This window comes from Microplitis demolitor, chromosome 5 (assembly GCF_026212275.2).
Source record: "Microplitis demolitor isolate Queensland-Clemson2020A chromosome 5, iyMicDemo2.1a, whole genome shotgun sequence".
Classification (NCBI taxonomy): domain Eukaryota; kingdom Metazoa; phylum Arthropoda; class Insecta; order Hymenoptera; family Braconidae; genus Microplitis; species Microplitis demolitor.
In genome coordinates this window covers 2,616,076-2,639,513 of record NC_068549.1, presented here as the reverse complement: position 1 = coordinate 2,639,513, position 23,438 = coordinate 2,616,076, and the positions used below count along the sequence as shown (strand labels likewise).

The window sequence follows — 23,438 nt, the reverse complement described above, 5'->3', positions numbered from 1 at the left end:
TGAAAAAAAAAAAAAAAAAAAAAAAAATCAACTCCATTTTATTTTAATTATTTTCCTATTCATATTTTAGTAATTATTATTTTAGATTTTTTCTGTAGAGCAAAATTTAATTTCCGCCGTAAAATTTAAATTTTGAATTTTTTAGCGGGAAATAAATATTTTTTTCTTTTTTGAATTAATAAGTTCTAATTATTTATAATAAAGTTAATATAATAGTGATGAAGTATATAGCAAAATTTATAATATATATATATATATATATATATATATATATATATATATATATATATTGATAAAATAAAAGCTTATATAATTTATTTATTTAAAGAATGAATTTGCCGCCTAGTAAAAATAAAAAAATAAATAATTACTGTCTAATAAATTAAAATAAAAATAAAAAACAAAAGTCTTAAATGATAATTTATAATTAAATAATAAATATTAACATAAGTATGTGTATAAAGTTATCTCATAAGAGATAACGGTACATAAAATATGAAAATTCCACATCACAGCCTGCACTCAACTGTAATACACAAGACATTTAATAATGAATCCAGCTGGTAGTGTGCAAACAGGTATGATTTTGTCAAAATTAACAAACTTTAAATAATAATTAATAATAAATAAACGATTTTTGTTAAAGTCCTTGGAGCAACGAATCTGTCCCTACTATCCAGGACATTAACTCACGAGCATCTGGCGCTGGATTTTGATAAATTTTACGTACCTCCGCCTGACAAACTCAAGAATCATTTTGCCAGTGGGATTGATATCAGAAATGTCGGGCTTGTAAGACAGTATCCGTACAGTAGTCGATACAATGTTACATTTAATGATGCTGATACTCACGCGGCTATTTTAGAAGAAGTTGAATTATTTAAATTACATGGCGGTGGTACGATTGTAGAGAACACGAGTCATGGAATTAAACGGGACATTCCTTTGATGATTAAAGTTAGCCAGCAAACTGGTGTTAATATTATTGCTGGGACCGGTAAGATTTAATTATTTATATCTATGACTACCCAAGTAGCACAGGGACAACTTTAAGATGTCATTTAAAAGGAGAAGACAAATTTTTTTTTTTCTCAAAACTAAGTTTTTTTTAAGATGTTGACTCTAGGAGTCATAGGAAATTTGACATCTTTTTTCTGTCCTAATATAGTCATTTCAATTTAAACATCATTTAGATGACATTTGTAATTTAATTTTTGACGTCATTTCTATTAAGTTTTTTAAGCAGACATTTTTTCGGTGATAAACTCCTAATTGTTATAAACATTTTGGTGTCTTGATAGGTCAAAAAAAACAGCCTCAAGACTTGTATCTTAAAGATGTCAAAATTTTATCAATTAACTAAAAAAAAATTAAAACCTTAATTAAAAAGAGAACAATTTCGTTGAGATTTAGAGTTTTAAAAAAATTACTGACAGTTGACATCAACCAGAAGTCAAATGAAAATTTTTGAATGAACTTTTGGCCACAAAATTTCAAAATTCAAATTATAAAATTGACATCGATTTTCTGAAATTTTGTTTAACTCCCAATTGATGTCAACTGTCTAATTTTTTTTTTAAATCAACTCAACGGAAGTTGCAACTTGAATTTTTTTTTTGAATTAATTGATAAAATTTTAATTCACTTCTGACAGTTGTCATTGAAAATTTTTAAAAAGTGGGGGGTACTGTGAGAATGACGATTATTATTAATTATCTTTTTTAAGGTCACTATGTTGAAGCCTGTCAAAATAATTTAAAAAATGAAGAACAAATGTACGATTTAATTTTAAAAGAATTAACTGAAGGTTGTGAAGAATATCCGGGTGTTAAAGCTGGATTTGTTGGTGAAGTTGGTAGTTCTTGGCCAATAACTGGTAATTTAATTGATAAGTATTTAAATATTTATTTAGTTATTCATCTATTTATGGAATTTGTCATTTAGAATTTGAAAAAAAAGCAATTCGCGCCACAGCCAAAGTCCAAAGACAGCTAAACTGCCCGGTGTCATTTCATCCCGGAAGAAATTCCCAAGCGCCTTTTGAAATAATGAGAATATTTTCCGAAGCTGGTGGCGATGCCAAGAAGGCTGTCATGTCTCATTTAGACAGTTAATTAAATTTACAATTAGTATTGTTTTAAAACTGGTTTTTTAATTATTTATTTATTTATTTAAAATAATAGGAACGCTGGTGAAAAAAGACGAGCTCCTGGAATTTGCAAAGCTGGGCTGCTATACTCAATTCGATTTATTTGGAACAGAATGTTCTTACTATCAACTTGATGAGACCACGGACATGCCCTCGGATGCCCAGAGACTCGACCGGATAAATTGGATAAAGCGAGACCGGGGCGTAGATCAGATTCTCATGAGTCACGATATCCATACCAAGCACCGGCTGGTAAATTGCTGTGATCAATTTTTTTTTTTTTATTTATTTTTATATTAAATTGTTATTTTGCAGCGCAGCGAATTTTTTTTCCTCTTCTATTTAAAATTATTAAAAAAAAAAAAAATTATTTTTAAAGTACTATTACTCTACATCAGTTTTGCTGATTAAATTTTGACATTACGTAAAAAAGTTATAGGAAAATTTTATAGATAATTTAATGGGCTATAAAAAATGTCTGATGAAAAAAATCGATAAATTTAAAATTTAAAAAGTTATAGACATTTTAATACAGTAGAAGTAATTTTTTTAATTTTTGACAGATAAAAAATTTAAATTTTTAAAAATTAAAAAAAAAATCCGTAATCACTCCCGATTTTTCAGTGTACTAGTATATTAAATATTTAAAAAAACAGCCACTAAATAAATGTCTCTCCGCAATGACAGAATATATCAAACCGCTATCAAAGTTTAAGGTTTAAAAATTGATTCCCTCTCGATGGTTGACTGGTTCCAGGTTAAATTCGGCGGACATGGATACTCTCACATTCTTACAAATGTCTTGCCACGTATGCCAGCCAAAGGATTTACTGCTCAAGAAATAGATGCCATTACTATTGAAAATCCCAGGAGATGGTTGTCTTATTAAATTCAAATACATTTACTCAGTCATAAATAAACTCAATTGATTGATCTATCGATTGACTACACAATTATAATAATTAATAAATAATAAATAAAAATTATTTAAAAAACTATTAAAGGTCTATTTATATTTTATTTATTAGATAATAATTACGATAAAAAATTAAAAAAAAAGGTCTCTAACAATTTGTTGTCCTCTCATCTGGAATAACGACAAAGTAAAAGCTAAATAAAAAAATAAAACGTTTGCAAAAAAATTTATATACAATCATTGGCACGTAATTGTGTCGGGGAAGGTGGGGTTGATATATATATACATATATATATATTGTATTAGATGTTCATGGAGCAAGCGCCGTTGAGTTGATCGCAGTCGTCATCTCGACGCACGATAGAGCCGCGAGGTAAAGGTCCGAGCGTACTCGCGCGCGGTCGCGGTCGCTACTCGTGTCCCAGCTAGCATATGAGCAGCTACAACCACCCGAACGTCAACAGTGTGCTCGATAAATAATCACTAGTTCTCAAAATAAATAACAAAATCTCAGTGTTGAATAATAAAATTTATTTTTATTTTTTGAATCCTATAAAAACTCGCGGGTGTCTGATAAAAACTTGATAGTTACAAGCCCCCAGTTCTCAGTGTTTATCAGTCCAAGAGCTCAGAAGACAAGAGAGAGAGCCGACGAGGAAACCAAGGACACAGTACGTGAAAAGAGAAAGGACTAGACACGCCTGACGATGGATTACGGTGGTGAGGCTGTAAGCTGAGTAAGGAACAAAAAGCTTAGCAAGAGCTTTTATTTAAATAATTCCGCGGGTGGGATAGAAAAATAAATTTAGTGGGAGGTAAATGAATTGTTATTGTAATTTATTTTGAAATTTAATCGGGTAAATATTGTAATGAAAAAGTTGTTTGAGTTTAGATGCGGAGAGACAGGAGAGATTTGCTTATAAAGATGTTTCGAGGTCGCGAGGGTATACTAGGCTACTAGGCAATGGGGTAGTGTAAAGAGAGTGCATTAAAGTGGACGGGTAACGTCACCTTTTACTTCCTCTTCCTCTTCCTCTTCTATTTCTCCTTCTACGTCAACATCTACATCTACGTCTATATCTCAAACTACTCCTCTTACTCTCGCGCTTCCGCGACCTCGGTTCGTGTTTCCTCGTACTCTACTCGTACTACTGACTTACTAAAACTACATACCCACCGTACGGTAGATCTGTATAGTGATAAGTAAACTCTTGGGATTTTTTTTGCTCCGTTTATCTGGGGTTGACGTGAGTGACGAAGTGCGTGAGCGGGAGACTAAGACTTGACCGAAACCACTAGTACGAGGCGGGGCGTACATTCGATCGCCCGCTCGGCCTTCTGTCACATTTTATTATTATTTAGTTTTTTTTTTTTATTAATCACACTCTCAAAGTCGCGTGTTAAATATTTATTTTTGAGGCCGAATCAAGGGATGGATTTTTTTATTTAAAAAAAAAATTTACCAAAGATATTTATTTTTAGTGTAAATATTGAATTTTGAGGTAAAGTTAATTTTTTTTTTTTTTTTTTATAAACGGAGATTGCCAACGAGAAAGTGTGAACGGAAGGCGAGAAAGAAACTCTGTTTAAATACCACCCTTAGGGTATAAGGTAACCTAGATATATAAATGTGTATATTTTTTTTTTTAGATTAAAATTTTATGCGGTATTTACTTTCTTAAATTTACAATAAATGATTTTTTTCCCCTCGGGATACGTAAAGAAATTATTATTAAAAAAAAAAAGGATTAATAAATAATTAAAAAAAAAAAAGAGCGAGGGGTTTAATCAGCTAGAGTAGTGATATCGCGGCTCAATGGATTGACGTTATCGAGTTATCTAATCGGCAATAAATTACAACCAAATAAAAATTTTTTTGGTGAAAAAAAAAAAAAAAAAATTAATGGACCCGTGACCTAATTAATTTTATTTCCGACCTTTAAAAAGCAAAAGCCTTGATTTTGAACCGGTGTGAGGGTAAAAAAGTTAGGACTTTGATAGCGGGCTGATTAATATTCAATCAAATCAGCCGGTTTTTTTTCATCCCGGTCGGCGTTCTGATCGTGTTCACATTAAACCCACGAGACCGGAACTTGCAATTTGCAAGCTCGGATAATCTCTATGGATCGATGCGTTTATCCATATAGAGAAGTATAGATATAGCGCGATGGTATACGAGGTGATATAGAGAAATAGATTACACTGGGACGGGATTGAAGGGAATGGAGATGAGTGCATGATGAAAAAGGGGTGGACATCAGCTAGACGACAGAGACGCATTAAGGGGATGAATGCAACATGAGGCGTTACTCACTCGAGCGGAAACGATCGTCGCCGGTTATGGGTTTCAAAGTCGAGCCAAGAGACGGGGACTGATTTTACTCTGGCTAGTTTACCCGTTACCCGTCACCTGCATGTGCCAATAAACGTGATCTTGCCGATTATGCTGCTAAGGGTGGAGTGTGGGTTTTTAAATATGGATGACTATGCCCATGAGTCACGTGACGTTTTGAGTCTCCCGGGTACTTCCCCTTTTTACTCCCATTTTTTATTTCCCTGGTCTTTGACTTGTTTATGCTACGGCTTTTTTACCCTTCACTTTAATCAATAAAAAGTTTATTTCAATTTTCATGTAAAATAATTAATTTATCGAGTCGAGTTTAAAAGTTTTGAAAAAATTTAAGAGTTTGGAAAGCTGTAACTCGGGTGTAAATTGTCGTGTAGAAAAAAAATTTTTTAATCTGGGAGTCTACTTCGGGATGCTGGTAGTGATTTATGTGATTAAAATTTACGTAAAGTTTTAGTTTAGATTGCAAGAGAATTTTTTTTTTTTTTTTTTTGTTATTGAGCAATAACTAAAGTAAGGAAAATTGCTGACGAAATTAATTGGAGGCATTTGAAAGCCCGAGCTTAAGCTGCAGAACGAGTGGCCCAATGTACGATTCCCGGTGAGTTATAGTCATTTTTACCGGAGTCGTCCTTTTTGCTTTATCACTCCATTAACCGAACAAATTGACGCAGATAAATTTTTTAAAATAAATCGATAATATATATAAGCTTTTGGGTAAATGCATTGAAAAAGAGATGGAAATTTTTTTTAATGTGTATTTAATGTTTAGTTAATCGAATTTGTTTTCGGCTGCTTTCACTTTTTTGCAGATATTTTTTTTTTTTTTTTTTTTTTTTTTTTTTTTTTATTAAAATTATTATATATTTCCAAAGGTTTTGAATTTATATTTTACTTTTATCTGTTTTATTTTTCGGAGATATCGGTATTCAATTTTATATGAATTATATTTGCGATATTTTCAATTCGCCTCGAGGTTTATAACCAGGACAATTTTTTTTTTTTTTATTAAATTTTAAAAATAAAATTTGAGATTAAAATCAAACAGAAAATTTTTTAATTTACAAATTAATTAAAATTTTTTTTAATAAAAATTGGGAATTTCGAGTTACAAAAAAATTTTATTTTCTGTAACAAGTTTTTTGTATGAGTAAAAAAATTTGTCAAAAAAATTAAAGCCCGACTGTCATTAAATTTTTTTTTTTAAATTTACGATTCCAATAAAAAAAAAGTGGCCTATTTTGTTTTTACAAATAAAATTAATAAAACAATAGTCAATTTAAAATCGAACAAGTCAAGACAGATTACTACAAAAACAGCTGGCGACTTGCCACTAAATTTTTTAAAAATTCATTGCCAGGTTTCTGGCGGTCGTTTAATAAACGACCAGGTGTTATTTAAAACATATAAATATCTATCTAAATTCAAAATTTAGGGCAAGACAACTTAGCCCACTTATGCCCCCGCCAAAACATTTAAAAAATTCCAAATTAAAAACCACTCAAAATACCAGCAGTTAATAAAACAATAATTAATTAAATAAATTCCATTAATGCCCGAAAAAAGTTACGGATAAGGTCATGTTTATCCCTAAAATATATGGAGAAGTCTGAGTTAGCAAACAAGATCTGGCAAACAAACGGGGATATTTAAAAATTTATTACCCAAGTACTCATCGAACCAAACACGGGTCTTATTTTATTTCCATGTCTCTTCTAACATGAACTATAAACTTTGTAATAAAATTAAACTTTGACCTTAAATAAATTTTTATAAACGGGCATTTAAATTCTCCAGCGCAATTACACAGTTTATTTTAAAAATTTAAAGTTGAAAAATTTAAATATTAAATCCTAAATTAACTGAGACGACACCAACGCACTGACATTAATCGTAGATAAAGCCGATGAGTTAATTGGGTCGGGTTGCCGACGCGCAAACATTTATGACTAGAAAACCAGTACCAGCATCAGCTCTATCTCTAGCTCCAGCTCTATCTCCAGTGGGAAGCTTTAAATATTCGTCGTACAAGAGGGACGTGACCTTTTAACTTAAAAATCCATCTCTCCTCTCTTTTTATCACTAAATTCAGCCTCTACCTTTCCAGGCAACACTTCCCTCTACTCTTCTGTATACACTCTTGTACTCGAGTTTTTACGTACACAGATTATATTAGTACGGGCAAGTGACGTAAAATCAAATTCGTTTTAATATTTTTATAAAAAGTCATCGCGCTTTTTCAATTTTTATATATATTTATATTTGTATTTATATATACGCCCACACATTTGCAACTACATTCACTTCACCATCGTCACATAAATTTTCTACACATATATAAAGACACAAAGAGCCGGCCTTTAAATGCTGCGATGCACTAGAACAATTGTCATTATTTTAAAAAAAAAAAAAACTATAAAATATTTTTAAACATTAAGAAAAAAAACTTGAGATCTTTTATTTTTTCTTTATTGAAATAAAAATATTTAAATAAATACTTTTAACTAATGGAAGGCATTAATGTAAAATAAGGTGACCGACTTTTTTTTTTTAAGTAAAAAGCTCATTGAAATTTTTCAAAAGATCGTATATATTAATATATATAAATATATATACTTATGAATATAAAAATTGAAATGATAGAGACAAGGATGAATGCTTTAGTGAAACCGGAAGATAAAAATATATATATATATATATATATGAGGTTGTATTGAATGTCCCTTTTCATTTTTACTTGAGTTCTATTATAAGTATTGCAGAAATAAGCATTGGAATTTAACGGTATGGTTTAGACTGTGAGCAGAGTAGAGTCTAGACACTGGAATAGAAGAGAGAACATCAGGCCTGAGTATCGATTCCACGGCACAGTTGCCGAGTTGTCGATATTGATCGATACCGGGTGCTTGAGAATCTGAGAGGCTTCGTCCTAAAGAGCTTCGTGTCTCTTTTTATTTCCTTTCTCTTTCGTGCAGGTATCGAGTATCGAATATCTACCACTCTGATGGACGTAATATAGTAATAGAACGTGTAATGTACTGGTTTATCACTTGGATGTGATAGATATAGTGTTTGTATGAATAGAACAAGTTGAAACGGTTTCATGACCTATTCGATGAGGGTCCTGGCAACCGCGACCTCTCGGTCTCAACTCAATCTTAAACTCATTAATGATGCAGTCTTGAAAATTGTTCGTTGCTATTTAAATTAAATAATTATTTGTTTTGTAACAAATTATTCTTAATTGATGCGAATTTTTTATTTCAATTTTAATTATACGTCCGTAACATTTTTATTAATTGAAAAATTAAAAGCTTTGCTTTTAATAAAAATTACTGGTAAACTATTGCGTTTATGTAAAATATCAATAAGGAAGTTTTTGTAGAGAATTTAATTTCCTATAAAATTTATCTGATAAATTTTTTTTGTATCTGTGATAATTTCACCAGAATTTAAATTTTAAAATGAGAAAATTTTTATTACAAGTTTTTTGATTTCAACATTTGATTTTTTAAATTCAAATTTTGGACAAACTATCAGAGATATGAAAAAAATATAAGAGGTCAATTTTGTAGGAAATTAAATTTTCTATTGAATTGGTTGAGTACATTTTTATCCTAACTACAATAGCTTAGCCGTAATTTTAATTTGAATATAAAAAAATTATTATGACAAAATTTTTCCCCTATTTGAATACTGATTAATTAAATAAAAATTACGGACAAATTATCAGAGATACAATAAAAATGCATATAAACAAATTTGTAGAGAATTAAATTCTCTATAAAAAAGTTTTCATTGATATTTCTCATAAATACAGTATTTTAAAAACAATTTCAATTTAAACTCTGAAACTAAGTTTTAATTTAAATAAAAACAAAAACGATAATAATGACGTATAAATTATAAAATTTTTTATCTCGCGTATTTGATAAAAAGACAAAAAATAATTGAATAAAATATCAAACATCAACACACGAAGTTTATTCAACAATGACAGGTTTTTTTTTTTATCAGTGACAAAAAAACATAAATGAATAGAAACTCCTACACACTTTTATTCTTATCATTGATGTGGCGTTTCGCAATCAGCAGCATCCTATCTATATACATATACATATATACATATATACATATATAAAGTGTATATATTTCGGTGACGACACAAAGGCGAAAAAAAATTACTGTTTGTTTTATAAATCATAATATTCAAAATATGAAACACGGACGAAAGTATAATAAAATATTTGTATAGCTGGTATACGGTGATATATTATTGCAATATACCCATATATATCTTAAAGTTAAACTTACAACCCGTATTATAAAGTTTATGAGAAAAAATAAATCGCGGATTTATATCGTCGAGATTGAAGGGTGAAAAGCTGTCAAAGTTTCCTATTCACGTTAATCTCGATCGCCCCCTTGTCTTGAAACTCCATAACCGAGTGTACGCATTTCCGATCGGATATTAATGTCTAGACGTCTGACCAAACATCAGCTCTCTCTACTTTCACACTTTAAATCATTATAAAAACTTTACACATTACATATCTCTATCCAATCGCGCGAATCATCAATTTTAAAACTCCAGTAAAGTCATTCACACATTACAAATAATTTTTTGTTTTATCTCAATATAACTTTACGTAAACTTTAGTACTATCTTCAAAAAGTAGTTCTGCATTTTAAAAGTCTAATAAATCTTTAAAAACATAAATTTATTCCCACATGTCGAGGGATTATTTCATGGGAGCTGATACTCAACAGTAAAAAACTTGGGGTTAATTCCGAGTAATTGCGAATTTTATTTAAATCAGAATTCACTCCGTCACTTGGAGTTTCGGAGTTTGATAAAAATAACTTCGCGAAGTGATATCGGAGTGATCTAGATTTTATTTAAATCCACATTTACTCCGATTCAGTTTTAATATTAAAATAATTTCCGTTAAAGAATGAATTTTACTCCGAACCGGAGTTTCAATATATTAGGAGAAAATGAATTTCACTGCAGATTAATCAACGTTCACTTCGAAAATTTTTTTACAGTGAATGAAACTGTGTCTCCATTAATTTTTAAATTTCTTCTTTTTTTAATATTCATAAATTAATTTTATTTGACCTTTCATCACTTGATCTAGTTTAAACTTTAATGTTTTTTCCAATACTAAAATTCTGTAATTAGATGACACATTTATCATTTTTTTTTTTTATAAAAAATTAAATTTCTACCGTAGATCAAAAAAGACATAAATCAAATAATTATAATTAAAAAAAAAAGTCCTAAAAAAATTACAATTCCAGGATTAAAAAAATAAAAATAAAGATTTATTAAATTTTATTGATAATAAAAGACGGACACTGGAGCGACCTCCTGTTTCATATTACGGACAGGAAAATAAATTTCTCCCTTAAAAAAAAAAAAAAAAAAAAAAAAAAAAAAATAAATTCCCACTTTTAAATAAAAAATTCAAAGTTTAAAAAATGACTTTTATAATCTTACTACTAATACAAAATCTTAAAATAAATAATAGCAAATCTAAGAATAAATTAACTTGAGGGCAGTAACTCGAGAGTATTTAAGTACACTCAAGTCCACTACATCGTCTTATTATACACTTTACTCTTAGAGAATGAAATAAACTCTTCCTCAAACGTCATCTATTTCTGTACAAAACCTCTATACACACAACCCTCTTCCCTCCCTTTAAACTTTTCCTCTCTTCTCTTTACTTCCCTCTACTCCTATTCTGACTTTGCGCTTCTCGTCACTTTTATTCTACCCATCCGTTTATTCTTTCATCCGTAATATCATGTACACACGGTCTGTAGCCTCACAGCATAAAAACACCGTCTGCACGTGTATTGAATAAGGGAATAAAATAATAAAAAACCCATGGACCAGCAACAATAAAAAATATAATAAAAAAAAAAGATAAAAAGACCGGGACAAACGAGAGCAAAACGCATTGGGGAGTCTCGGAGGTGCTCAAGTGTCACGTAAATATATACATATATATATATAAATGTCGGTTAACATGCAGAAATGCATTTAGTAGAATACACAGCGAATATTTTATTTTGTATCTCAACTCAAAGATCTTTATGTGCAACATTCTTAAGTCCTTATCCCAGACAACTTAAAGCATCTTAGTCTAGGTAACATGGGAGACTATTACTGTGTTACCGGTACTACTGTAGCTATCTAGTGTAGTGCTGGTCTTTATAAAATATAACAGTTTGCTGCAGTATACAAGAAAAGGAATGAAATAGAGTACAAGAGTTGAGGACGAGCATGAGCTTTAGGCTCCTTGAGCACTAGACGCTTTTGTAAACTCCGAGACTTGTTTTGTCATTAGCGTCGGCGAGGTAATACGTCTTCTCACTCACGTTTGTAGCCTACTTATTATTTTTGTATTTCTATTTTATTCTTCTTATTCTTACTCTATATTACGCGGGCTTCTTCTCAACTGTACTTGTGACGGTGTTTCTGTTTCTTTTAAATTTTTTACCCCTTGCCACTACTCTCGCATTCCTCTCTCCTCATTTCCAACTCGCGTGTTTCATTCCTGGGCTTTTTGGGTCGACGATTAGTAGAGACTCTCGAAAAATTTTAAGTGTCGCTTCACAGCTTTTTAAGGTCTCGAGAATTACACTAGAGCACACTTGCCAGTTTTAGCTACAAATTTATTTCATTTGTTTAATTACTAGTTTTTTTTTGATAAATTAATCAGATTTAGTTGTCGTGATTAAATTTTATTTTTAAGTGCTAATTCATACTCGAAATCAGTGTCTATATGAGGAATTTTTTATTTTTAAGTTGAAAAAACAGAGACTGAGAAACGGTTGACTCTGTGGCCAACTTCAAAATTTACTGCTGTTTTCAAAATCAGTGTTCCGTTGAGAAAAATTAAAAAATCTAGAGACATCTAAACTAAATCTATAAAAAATGACAACTTGTCATCTTTCAAGAAACTCTATAGAAAATCAGGATGTCAACTTACAAGAAAATCTGTAGAAAATTCAATTTTTCCGAGATATAAATTTTAAAAAAATTATTTACAATTGTCATCAATTAGGAGTCAAATAAAATTTGGTACATAAATTCAAGCCTACAAAAGTTGACATCTCAAATTATAAAATTGACATGAAGATTTTTCTGAAATTTACCAAATTTCGTTTTACTCCTAATCGATGTCAACTGTAAATAATTTTTTAAAAATCTATACCTCGGCACCAATTGCAACTGCGCTGTCCTTTTTTTCATTAATGCTTCAATTTTTTACAAATAAATTAATAAAATTTTAAATTCATGACAAGGAAAGTCAAGAATATTTTAAAAAAGTGTAGAAGACAGGCTCTGCCTAGAATACTCTGAACAATGTTTACTTAAAGGCCAGGTTAGTTATTTAACTTTGACGATTACTTTGTTGGCAGGTTAATTAAAGTCTAATGAAAGTAGACAAGCGTCACACACGATGATAAAATGGATGAAGATGACGTCGAGAGAGGTATTAGATATTCCAAGACGGAAGTGCCAAGCTGTTGGAGTAATAGCGGTGGAGGTTTTAGTCGTCGGGTTAGCGAAATAAGTAACGATGTAGACTCTGGCGCCTTGGCGATCACCGTAGTCTCCTGTCAGTGATATTGCCGGTGGGTTGTGAGCCGAGTAGTCAACTCAAAGGTAACCGGAGAAAGGATAAGAGGATAAGAGGACGAGAAAGTAAATAGCCGAGGGGACCTGGAGAAAAAGACGTGCCACAGAGCCGAAGACTACGGCGACCGAGACTAGGGATAAGACGGCAGAGGGTGAAGGCTCACGCAGAAAATCGCCGAGAGATGAGCGATTTACAGGCCACCCTCGAGTTCTCCCTCGAGCTTTGCAAATTCTACAATGTTGATCTCTTTCAACGCGGGTAAATCTCTTGTTTTATTTTTTATTATAATATAAATACCATCGTTTTTACTTCTCATACAGCTTTCAATAAACTTTTAATTAATTTTCTCTTTTATGTTTTTTTTTATATTTTTCTCTTCATTAAAATTTATTTCAATCGAGTTTTGGAGTTCGGATCAAAATATTTTGTAAACTATTGAGTTTATGTAAAAATTCACTGATACTTTTTTGTAGGAAATTTTATCCTCTATAAATTTATTCATATACATTTTTATCATATCTTTGATACTTTGGCCAGAATATTGATTCAAACAACTCAGCATAAATTTTGAAAAATTTCCCATGGAATTTTTTTTTATCTACAAATCAAAATTGTGGCTAAACTATTGAAGATACAGAAAAAGTACGAGAATAAAATTTTGTAGGAAATTAAATTTCCTGTAAAATTGATTCAGAGAGTTTTTACATAAACACAATAGTTTACACGGAATTTGAATTCAAAGTGAAGCCTTATGAATAAAATTGTTGTTTATTTATAGGTACTATCAAATACGAACAGCCCTCAGGGTATCACCTAAACTGCCAATTAAAGTGGAAGTCGATCAACTTCGTAATCGTGAGTGTTCCATAATTCATCACATAGAATTTTAAATAGTAATCCTATTGGCAATAATCGATTTTACAATCGCTTTACTATCGAGGCTAAACAAGCCTATTTATTTTTGCTTGTTATCAAACACCTTGTAAATTCTCACTAAATTAAACACCACAAATTTTATTATTTTATTTTACATTAAAAATATTGTTATTATTTTACTGTAAAAAATAGGAATTAAATTCGGAGTGAAAATGGATTTTATTCCAATCAAAATTTTGCAAGAAATTTTTTTTTCAATTCCTAATGAAAAGAGATAAATATTTTTTCCTGTGTATTATTACGAGCGTTAGGAACATGGAATATTATATTTGCCTCGAACTGTTTGCCGTTTAGATAAACGTACGTTAGACAACATGGAACCGCCGGGAACGAGCAAACGTTTCCAGATACTTTACAGAAACGAGGAAGTAACCCTGGGAACTTCGGTCCTCTTTCGTGCTCACGTACTCGTGCACAGTCACAAAATCGAAGAGGTTCTTTCCCGGACTCACTTCAATCTCAGCGTCGAGCTCTGGTTCAGCGAGCCCACCCAGCCAGGAAATATGGCATGTGTGTCATCAAGGTGATTTTTTTCTTTCTTTTCATTTATAAAAAATAATAATAATAATTTATACCTCCTTCAGAGCGTGAGCAAACCTCTCTCAAGATAAAAGTACTCTCATATTATCGCCCACTATCCAGCGAAATCCATATTAAAAGTATATCAATACTTATATCGTATAAGAAAAATATATATATATATATATATATATATATATATATATTTATTTCCAATCTAAAATAAAACAAAAACTAAAAATAAAAAATACCTACTCGAATTTTTTTAAGCCTCGATTGATTGCTCCATTTCTTTGTTCCAAAAAAAAGAATCCACCACGTGCACGTCCATGGAAATTCATAAAACAGAAAGAGCTTAAAAGTTTGTTCTTGATGGGAATCGTGTCGTCTAATTCTTCGAGTGTAAATCAACATTTTTACATTTTATACAACACAATACTGACATCTTGAGCGCTAAAATTTCAAGAGCTGTTAATTGGACCAGTTTTACCTCGTTTTTTTTCTATTCCAACTTTACTTAGTTTTTTTTAAATTTATCCATCAATGATTTTTTGCTCCTAGAAAAACTCTCGGGTGAGAGCAAACAGAAATAGAAACAGTAAAAAAAAATCTCGAGTATAAAACTACCTCTCGTTCTCAGGATTTGCCGGTATCTCAGTGCAATTAACGAGCTAACTAATGAGAATAATTATTTGTAGAGCATTGCAGTTAAATTTCGTACCAACAAAGGGGCTTCACTATCATTTACCGGTGCTTTTTGACTACTTTCATCTGGCCGCGGTATCCATTGAAATCCACGCCTGTCTTGTAGCACTTCATCAGCCATTCGTTAAGTCAGTATCGTCTCTCCCTTCAATATTTTACTTTTTTATATAGATATAAATAATTAATTATGCAACAATATTCTTCTTACGCTACTCCGATGCAGAAAGAGTATACTTCACTATGTACAAAGCTGGTGAGTTTAATTATTCACTTGTTAGAGAACGAGTTTATCAAAAAATATTTAAAAAAAAAATAAAATATTACAGCGCACCGAGGAGTGGGAAACCCTGGTTACAATTCAAACAGCCGACGGCTAATGGCGCAGACAGTACTGCGTTCTTGAACATTGTAATTAATTACTTAAAATTAATTATTTAAGGAAATTTCTATACCTTGCATGCTTTTAGTCGTTAATATTTTATTTTGGAGTTTATGTTGCGATAACTCGTAAAGTAACAAGTTTACGTAAAATTTCAAAGAAATCTTTCTTGTAGAAAATTTTATCCTCTATAAGTTTGTTTATATATATTTTTATTGTATCTTTGATAGTTTGGCTGAAATTTTAATTTAAGCAGAATAAAATTCTGAAAAATTCAATAAAAAGTTTTCCAACTTTTAAATCAAAATTACACCGAAACTATTGAAGATACGAAAAAAAAGTATCAGTAAAATTTTTTAGAAAATTAAATTTTCTACAAAAAGTATCTGATTACTTTTTCATGTAAATGCGGTAGTTTAAAAGTTATTTTAATTAAAAGTAAATTTTATAACTTACAAGTATTTGAATTTCTTTTATTTAAATAAATATTTTTTTTAATGATAGTAAAAGTTGTAGACTAAGTAAAAATTTTTCAAATAAAAAAAAAGGAAACAACGACGAGATGTGTAGGATCAGCAGCGCGAACACAACACGCGCGAGCGACGCAGCGCGAAGTGACGCGAATATTATTAACAGCTCGTGAAAATCTGCTGAATGACATCGCAGACTTGGCAAGACTTTTACCATCCAGAGAGCAGCGAGATCTGGAAATCGCTGAGCGCAAGCACAAAGAGGCATCAAAAATAATTGACAGCGACGACATAGATATCGCACAACTTTGCGCCCAGAATATCGTGCTCTGGAACATTTTTTTGGATGCGTTTACACGTCAGGAGGCCGTTCACCAGCATCTTGCCCGAATCCATCATCAGCTACGCGTTAGTTCTCTCCAATATTTACAATTAATTTTAATTTTAATTGCCTATTACTTTTATTCCCACACTGTAAAAAATTTGCACTCGATTTTTTACAGTGTAATAATAACCATAAAATAAATCTAAAACTTTGGAGTTTAAATTTTGAAAGACGAGCTAGATACTTTGTTGATACAGACAGCGTTTAAATTGACAGGTTAAACGTTTCTCCGAAGGGTTCTTTGTCCTCGAGAACCCAAGAACATCAGCAGCAGGTTGCTACGACGCAAATTATCAATCTTATCAAGCGGTGAGCGAGGCAGCAAGGAGATCACGTTACTTGGCGGCTCTGCCACCTCTACCAGTTCATTGTCCTGAATTAGACGGCGACCTTCACTCACTGCCTCTAATATTCGAAGACAATTATGCCGACATGCAACAGAGACACCGCAATAGCGGTAAAAAATTAATAACTACCGATAATTATCAAATTAAGTTGATGGTAAATAATAATCATCTATTTGGTTAAAAGTTCCCAGTATAGAAGACTGCAGCTGTGGGATATCAGCGATTCTGGAATCTCGAGGCTCGAGCGTATGGTCACCCCGCAGTGAGGGAGCAGCTCAAGACATAGCGTCGATCCAAGCCCGGCTGTCACTCGCCCCAGCGTCGCTTCCAGCTCGACACAGCAAATCCCTGGATCAACTGGGACCAGAAATACCGAGCCAGCAGCCACGGACGTCCCCTAAGACACTTCCGAGGTCTGCGTCGACACAATTATTCCCCCGGCAACGGTCAGCAGCCCGTAATCAGACGCCACCGACCTCGGTGCCATCAAAAGGCCGGTCACGCTCCCAGGCGCCGCTCCACACAACCCGCAGCACAACGCTCTTTCCTCCTTCGGGTCAGCAGCAGGCTTTCTCCGCGCCGAACCCATCTCTAGGTTTATTAATTTGCTGCTTCCTTGAGTTTATCATGCTTCGCTGCTACTATTTTCTTTAATTACTCCCATTTATTACTCGTAATTTAAATTGTATCACTGGTATATTTATTTAAATATTTATTTTAATTCAGGTTCGACACCAGTGATGCCACTGCCAAGAGCTAAATCGACCCAAATGCTGGTGGCTAATTCATGTAATGAGTACATGCAGCCGTCAACATCAATAACGTCACTGCTAGCAGCGATGTTTCCAGAACTTCCACCAAATGGACACTTTCCAGGCTATCGACCGTCTTCTAATAAAACCTGTGAGTTCGGTATTCCCTCGTGCAACTTTGACTTTAATAATCAATTGGCCTCGTTCGATAATAATAATAAAGATTCCACGAGCACCAACTCAAATTCAAACGCTAACCAACACGACTCGAGACGAATAAGACTGGAACCTCGGAGCCACAGACTATTTCCACTAGACAAGTCTGTAAATATTCCCAATGGTGATCCAATCAATGCTTCTGCAAACAACATGCGATCTGCAACCCTGGATCGCGTGACTTACCGCGGCAACCATCGGAAACAGCCCGAAAAGGCAGCCACCGCGGAGAATAGGAGGTATCACACTCTAGGCAGGACTGCGGGGCATCCGGAGAGGGTCAAATCCCAGGATTTTCTCAACACTTTAAATGGAGACGCGCAGAGCCACTCGCTTCTGGTGGATCCCCTCAACAAGAGATTCAGTGGAGTCTACGGTGGAGTGACGGTCGACACTTTTTTCTACAGGACCAATGGAACCACTAATAGCAAAGTTTCCGAGAGACCTAGAAGACCCAAAAGTACTGAAAGGCTGTTTGATGTCGGTCGTGTGGACTGTTGCCAAGACAAGGATATTTATGAGCGAGACCGCTGGAGAACGGATGCAGATAAATCTAATAAGAGAATGGAGAAGAATATTAAGGTGGAAAAGGAACCAGTTTATGAAGTTATTGCTTTGATGATCGACACAAAGCCCGCGGAGGAGCGAAGAAGAGGCCGCAGGCCGCACTCGGCACCGGCTATCGACGGTGAACTAAAAGAAGAAGGATCTTCTGGCTCTAATAGTAATAACAAGAGGTGCCAGCATCGTGCCCGAAAGCCTCCACCCCCTCCGCCGCCTTCAGTACCACCGCCTTATGACGAAAAAGACTCATTGCCGTTGCCTCTGCCCAAGTATCGCGGGGCTCAAGCGATGACGAGCGTCCTGGAGGTGGAGAACAACAACCAGATCATTTTGAAAATTGACGGGGTCGACACCAATGGCCTGGTCTCTTCGACGTCCGACGAGTCTCCGTCACCGGGGGTGCCGGAGCCAAATGCCAAAAGACTGAGATGTGCTAGTGTTCCAGTGGCGCAAAATAAAATGGTTGTGCCCAGGAGCGCGGTTTCGTTGCCTTGTATGCCTATTAGAGATAGCAAAGAGACTCTGGGTGTTGATTTAGTCGCCGTTGGTCCTCCTAGTCCGCCTTCTTCGAGACCCAGCAGTCCCGCAAGCAGTACAGACTCTAATAATCTTACTTCTGAGTGCTCTGGGTGGGTCAGTAGCGGCGATACCTCTAGTTCTGAACAAAAGCGCAAAGGTATTTTAATATTTTTTTAAATTATTATAATTAATCCTTCTTTCGTCCCATCACGGGGTCCCGCCGCCGTTTTTTATCATATCAAGGTGTTGCCAAGTATCATAATTGTGATTTTTTGAAATTCAAACCACACAAATTTATACAACTAGACATTGGTAATTTTTTTCTGGAATTTTTTTTACTAAAATTTCCAACAAAAAAAATTTTTTTTTTTAATATTTAAAATATCAGAAAAATAATTTTCATTCATTCCTTTGATCCTAAAAAGTATAGTAGAAAAATTAAAAAAATTTCAAAAAAAATTTATTTTCTTTATAAATAATTTTTCAATAAAAATTGGGGCGCTGCGCTCAGCGTCAGGGACAAAGGGTCAAAAGAAACTTTTTTTTTTTTAGATAAAATATAAAGTAGACGATATTGAAAATTTAAAACCCCTATTACTTTAATGCATGACTTAACATTTTATTTTATAAATAGAAACTGTAAAATCAATAATTTAATCACGCAATTTAATTTCATAACATTATGCAACATTAAAATTATAAATTTAATTAAGATTATTATTATTAATTATAATAAATAATAATTTACCCGTTATTCCATCAGTTGTAATTGACGTATAATTAGTTGGAATTACGTTGCTTGTCTATCAGCGGAACCGAAAATTTATACTGACTTCCTGTAATTAGTTTGCTCCTTTAATGAGATTCCTCCTCTGTTAATTTTTGTTAGTCCTATTATTAGAATATTTAAATTACTCCTTATTTAAATTATACCGAACGGAAATGTATTATTATAAGGACTGACGTAAGTTTGATTATTTAAATGTTCGGATAAATGACAAAAAAAAATCTGCGATAAAAAATTTTATTGTGTCCAGTATCGGGCTTTGCGGTAAATTCAATCGAATACATTTTTTTTTATCATAAAAAAAATTATAAGCCGACCCTACTTTAGAATAATTTTTTTTCAATCCTTGAATATTTTTGAGTGAAAACTTTTTTATTTCCACTGAGTTATTCATGGGCTGAAGCGGCATCAATTTTTTTTTTTAATGATACAAAATATATTTTCGGTCGGAGTTTTTCAGCAGAATTCAATTTTTTTATTGCAAATTAAAAAACGATTTTTTTTTTAAAGTTTAAATTAGAAAAATTTTTCATGAATTTTTTTATTTATCCATTAATTTAAACTTTAAAAAAATATATGGAAGCAATAAAATAAAAAAATTTTTTTGTTAAATAGAAGAAAAAAAAATAAATTTGAATAAAATCCCAGTGAAGAAGGAGAAGAAAAGTAATAAAACAAAGAGCCGGGAAAAAACAACAGAACATTCTTATGAAGAAGTAAGACTGCCACCACCAAAGATGTTTCAAGACGAACCTCCGCCTCCGGAGGCATTCAGAGACCCGGCTCCAGTTCCAATGGTTGATAATCCGCTTTATCACGTCTACGAGACTGTCAAGCGAGCCAGGAGTCCGAAGCAAAACAAAACCGCGCCGTGCAGTCCCCAGAGAAGCCGCGACAGAATTGAAAGGGAGCGCGAAAACAGCGTGTATTCCTCAAGAGACTTTTGTCTTGACTGCTACCAAGAAGGCAAAGAGCTTCTCCAGTCGACTCAGGACGACGCGATTAATTTCAAAAAGTGCAAAGAAGAATTCAAGAGGCAGATGAGCTTTTCTGGAAAAATGTACAGGTGTGTTGTTTTCATATTTATATATTTGCTTTATTCTGGTTGAGGTTCATTGAACTGGATTTAAGGTGATGATAAGATTTTTCCAATCAAATTGCAGCGACTACACTGGGGTGGCGAGCAGTCTTCCGTATTTTAATATCAGCGATGAGTACAGAATATTTTCACCAGAAGGTCCCCATCTTATTATTTGCGTTCATGGCTTGGAAGGCAATGCCGCTGATTTGAGGCTCGTTAAAACTTACCTCGAGCTCGGGTTACCTGGTGCTCATTTAGATTTTCTTATGTCTGAACGGAATCAGGTAAAAATAATTATTTTTTTAATTGGATACCAAAACTCCATTCATCTTTTCCTCATCTAAAATTTTTATTTCAATGAAATTCTATCTGAGGATTAAGTAAAAATTTCAGTTTTAGTTTCTGTAAAAAGTTTTTTTCCCTTCAATTAGTTCTAAAAATACGGAGACGTAATTTTAAATTTTTATTAAATTTTAGTTACGTTTTCTCAACGTAATTTTAGTAAAAAAATTTTTTATAATTTAAAATAAATTAGGAAAAAATTTTCCCTAAAAAAATTGCAACCCCCTGAAGCTTCTCATCAAACATTCATTGAAAAAAATAAACCCCCTAATGAGCTTAATTAAACAAAACAAAATTTAATCAAAAGGGTGATACATTTTCGGATTTCGATACAATGACTGATCGACTTGTCGAGGAGATCCTCCACCACATAGACACGTCAGGACTAAACCCCACGAAAGTAAGTTTCATCGGACACTCACTGGGGACCATAATAATTCGGAGCGCATTAACAAGGCCGCAGCTGAGGCCACTGCTGCCAAGACTCCACACATTTCTCAGTTTGAGCGGACCACATCTAGGGACACTCTACAACACAAGTGGACTCGTCAATGCCGGTTCGTCAGCTCTAATAATTCAATTAACCAACTCACTGTATTCTCAAGTCTCATTACTCATTATCCGTAATTTACCCCTAAACTAACAAACAAATTATTCATTACCAGGCATGTGGTTCATGCAGAAATGGAAAAAATCCGGCTCCCTGCTGCAGCTCGCGATGAAGGATTCATCAGACGTCAGAAGATCCTTCATGTTCCGTCTGAGTCAAAAGAGCAACTTGCAAAGATTCAAACACGTGTTACTCTGCGGCAGCGCTCAAGACAGATATGTTCCGCTTCATTCAGCGCGGATCGAGTTATGCAAAGCCGCCGTACGTGACCCAACTGACCAAGGTCCGTATTTTTTATATTAAATTATAATTTCCCCGATGAAAAAAATTTATAAAAAAATATATATGTTATAAATATAAAAAATAATCTTAAAAATACATAAAAAAAAAATATGTATAAATATATATAAAATAATATATTTAAATTACATTTAAAAAATATACAAAAATTAGCCAAAAATTAGCGATTAGAAATGTATTTTTTATACATATTTTATATATTTAAACATATATATTTTTTTATGAATTTTTTTCCTGGGGATTAATTACTCAAGTTCATTTATTTTACTATTTTTATTACCGCAATTAAAAATGTATTTTTAACTGACAGGTACCGCGTACAGAGAAATGGTCCACAATATTCTTTATCCAATAATGTCAGCTTCAGGTGTCAGTCTTGTACGTTACGATGTCCATCATGCATTACCACCAACGGCAAACGCATTGATTGGACGCGCTGCTCATATCGCCGTCCTTGACTCTGAATTATTTATTGAAAAGTTCCTTCTTGTTGCGGGACTCAAGTACTTCAGATAAGCCATCATTTAATAATAATTATTACAATAATTAATTAAATAATTATAATAATAATATTAACATCACAATGACCATTGAAAAAAATTTTTAAAATATTAATAACGTCGTTTTTTACTCATTTATTAATAATAATAATATTAATAATAATAATAATAATAATAATTTATCCTTTTCATTTATTCTTAACTAGGTCTCTTGAGGGTAATGATAATGATAATGATAATTGTAATTGTTCTCATCGAAACTTAAATATCGAATTTAATGGATATGTAGAAATTTACGAATAAAATCTCAATCTCTCGATCTAAATTAATATCATTAATTATTTAAAATTTATTGACGCCGTTTATGGCCTAATAAAAAAATATAATTGAGTACTTTAAAGTTAAATATCAATTTAAATAATTATCATGATCATTAATAATTAAAACGACTGAGTCATTGAATAAAATAAAAAAAAAAAAGTATGTTTTGATCCTTTGTGATTGCTGGTATATTAAATATAATACCAGAGTTTAAAGTTTTATTAGTAGGCAATAAATTAAGGCGAATTTTAAAAATATATATTACGCCGTAATGTAATTAGGAAAGTCACGAAACGTATGTCAATTTAATCCCTCAGATAAAAAAAAAGTGTACATGAGTGTAAATGCCGCGTTTGAGAGTAAGAAATTTGAAAAAGATTAAAATTAAAAAATAGTAAAATTCGTTCCAGATTTAACGATGAGTCCCTCCAAATAGATTTCAATTGCTCAGAACATTATAGTTCTAGTGTAGCGTGTATGTCTAAAATAGTATCTTATACATCTTGTGGAATCGGTTTTATGCTCAAGTGTTGCCAACTCACCAGAGTATATATATAATACAGTCCAACTCCAGTAATTCGGAAATTCTGACTTATCGAATGGCCCTTCTCCTTTAAAGAGTAAACTACAGCGCA

General features: G+C 32.6%; 2 protein-coding genes across 4 annotated transcripts; both read left to right on the top strand.

The window, feature by feature from the left end:
* Positions 1 to 505: 505 nt before the first annotated feature.
* LOC103577136 (phosphotriesterase-related protein) lies at positions 506 to 3,086 on the top strand. The gene is made up of 6 exons (XM_008557659.1): positions 506 to 578; positions 647 to 997; positions 1,727 to 1,876; positions 1,945 to 2,109; positions 2,184 to 2,401; positions 2,907 to 3,086. The coding sequence occupies exons 1-6, from the start codon at positions 551 to 553 to the stop codon at positions 3,036 to 3,038; spliced, it is 1,044 nt and encodes a 347-aa protein (XP_008555881.1). The 5' UTR covers positions 506 to 550; the 3' UTR covers positions 3,039 to 3,086.
* A 410-nt stretch (positions 3,087 to 3,496) lies between these two features.
* LOC103577213 (protein FAM135A) lies at positions 3,497 to 22,577 on the top strand. Of its 3 annotated transcripts, XM_053739056.1 has the most exons (17): positions 3,497 to 3,802; positions 12,850 to 13,328; positions 13,849 to 13,925; positions 14,301 to 14,529; positions 15,224 to 15,358; positions 15,454 to 15,483; positions 15,557 to 15,638; positions 16,158 to 16,487; positions 16,681 to 16,921; positions 16,996 to 17,406; positions 17,538 to 17,714; positions 17,787 to 19,019; positions 20,265 to 20,715; positions 20,792 to 21,014; positions 21,380 to 21,629; positions 21,738 to 21,965; positions 22,293 to 22,577. In XM_053739056.1, exons 2-17 carry the CDS (start codon positions 13,252 to 13,254, stop codon positions 22,496 to 22,498), a joined length of 4,380 nt encoding a protein of 1,459 aa, XP_053595031.1. In that variant the 5' UTR covers positions 3,497 to 3,802; positions 12,850 to 13,251; the 3' UTR covers positions 22,499 to 22,577. The 3 variants fall into 3 exon arrangements, with proteins under 3 accessions (XP_053595031.1, XP_008555993.1, XP_053595030.1); XM_008557771.3 differs by having other exon boundaries at positions 17,538 to 19,019; XM_053739055.1 differs by lacking the exon at positions 3,497 to 3,802 and adding an exon at positions 3,812 to 3,880 and having other exon boundaries at positions 17,538 to 19,019.
* The last annotated feature ends 861 nt before the right edge of the window (positions 22,578 to 23,438 follow it).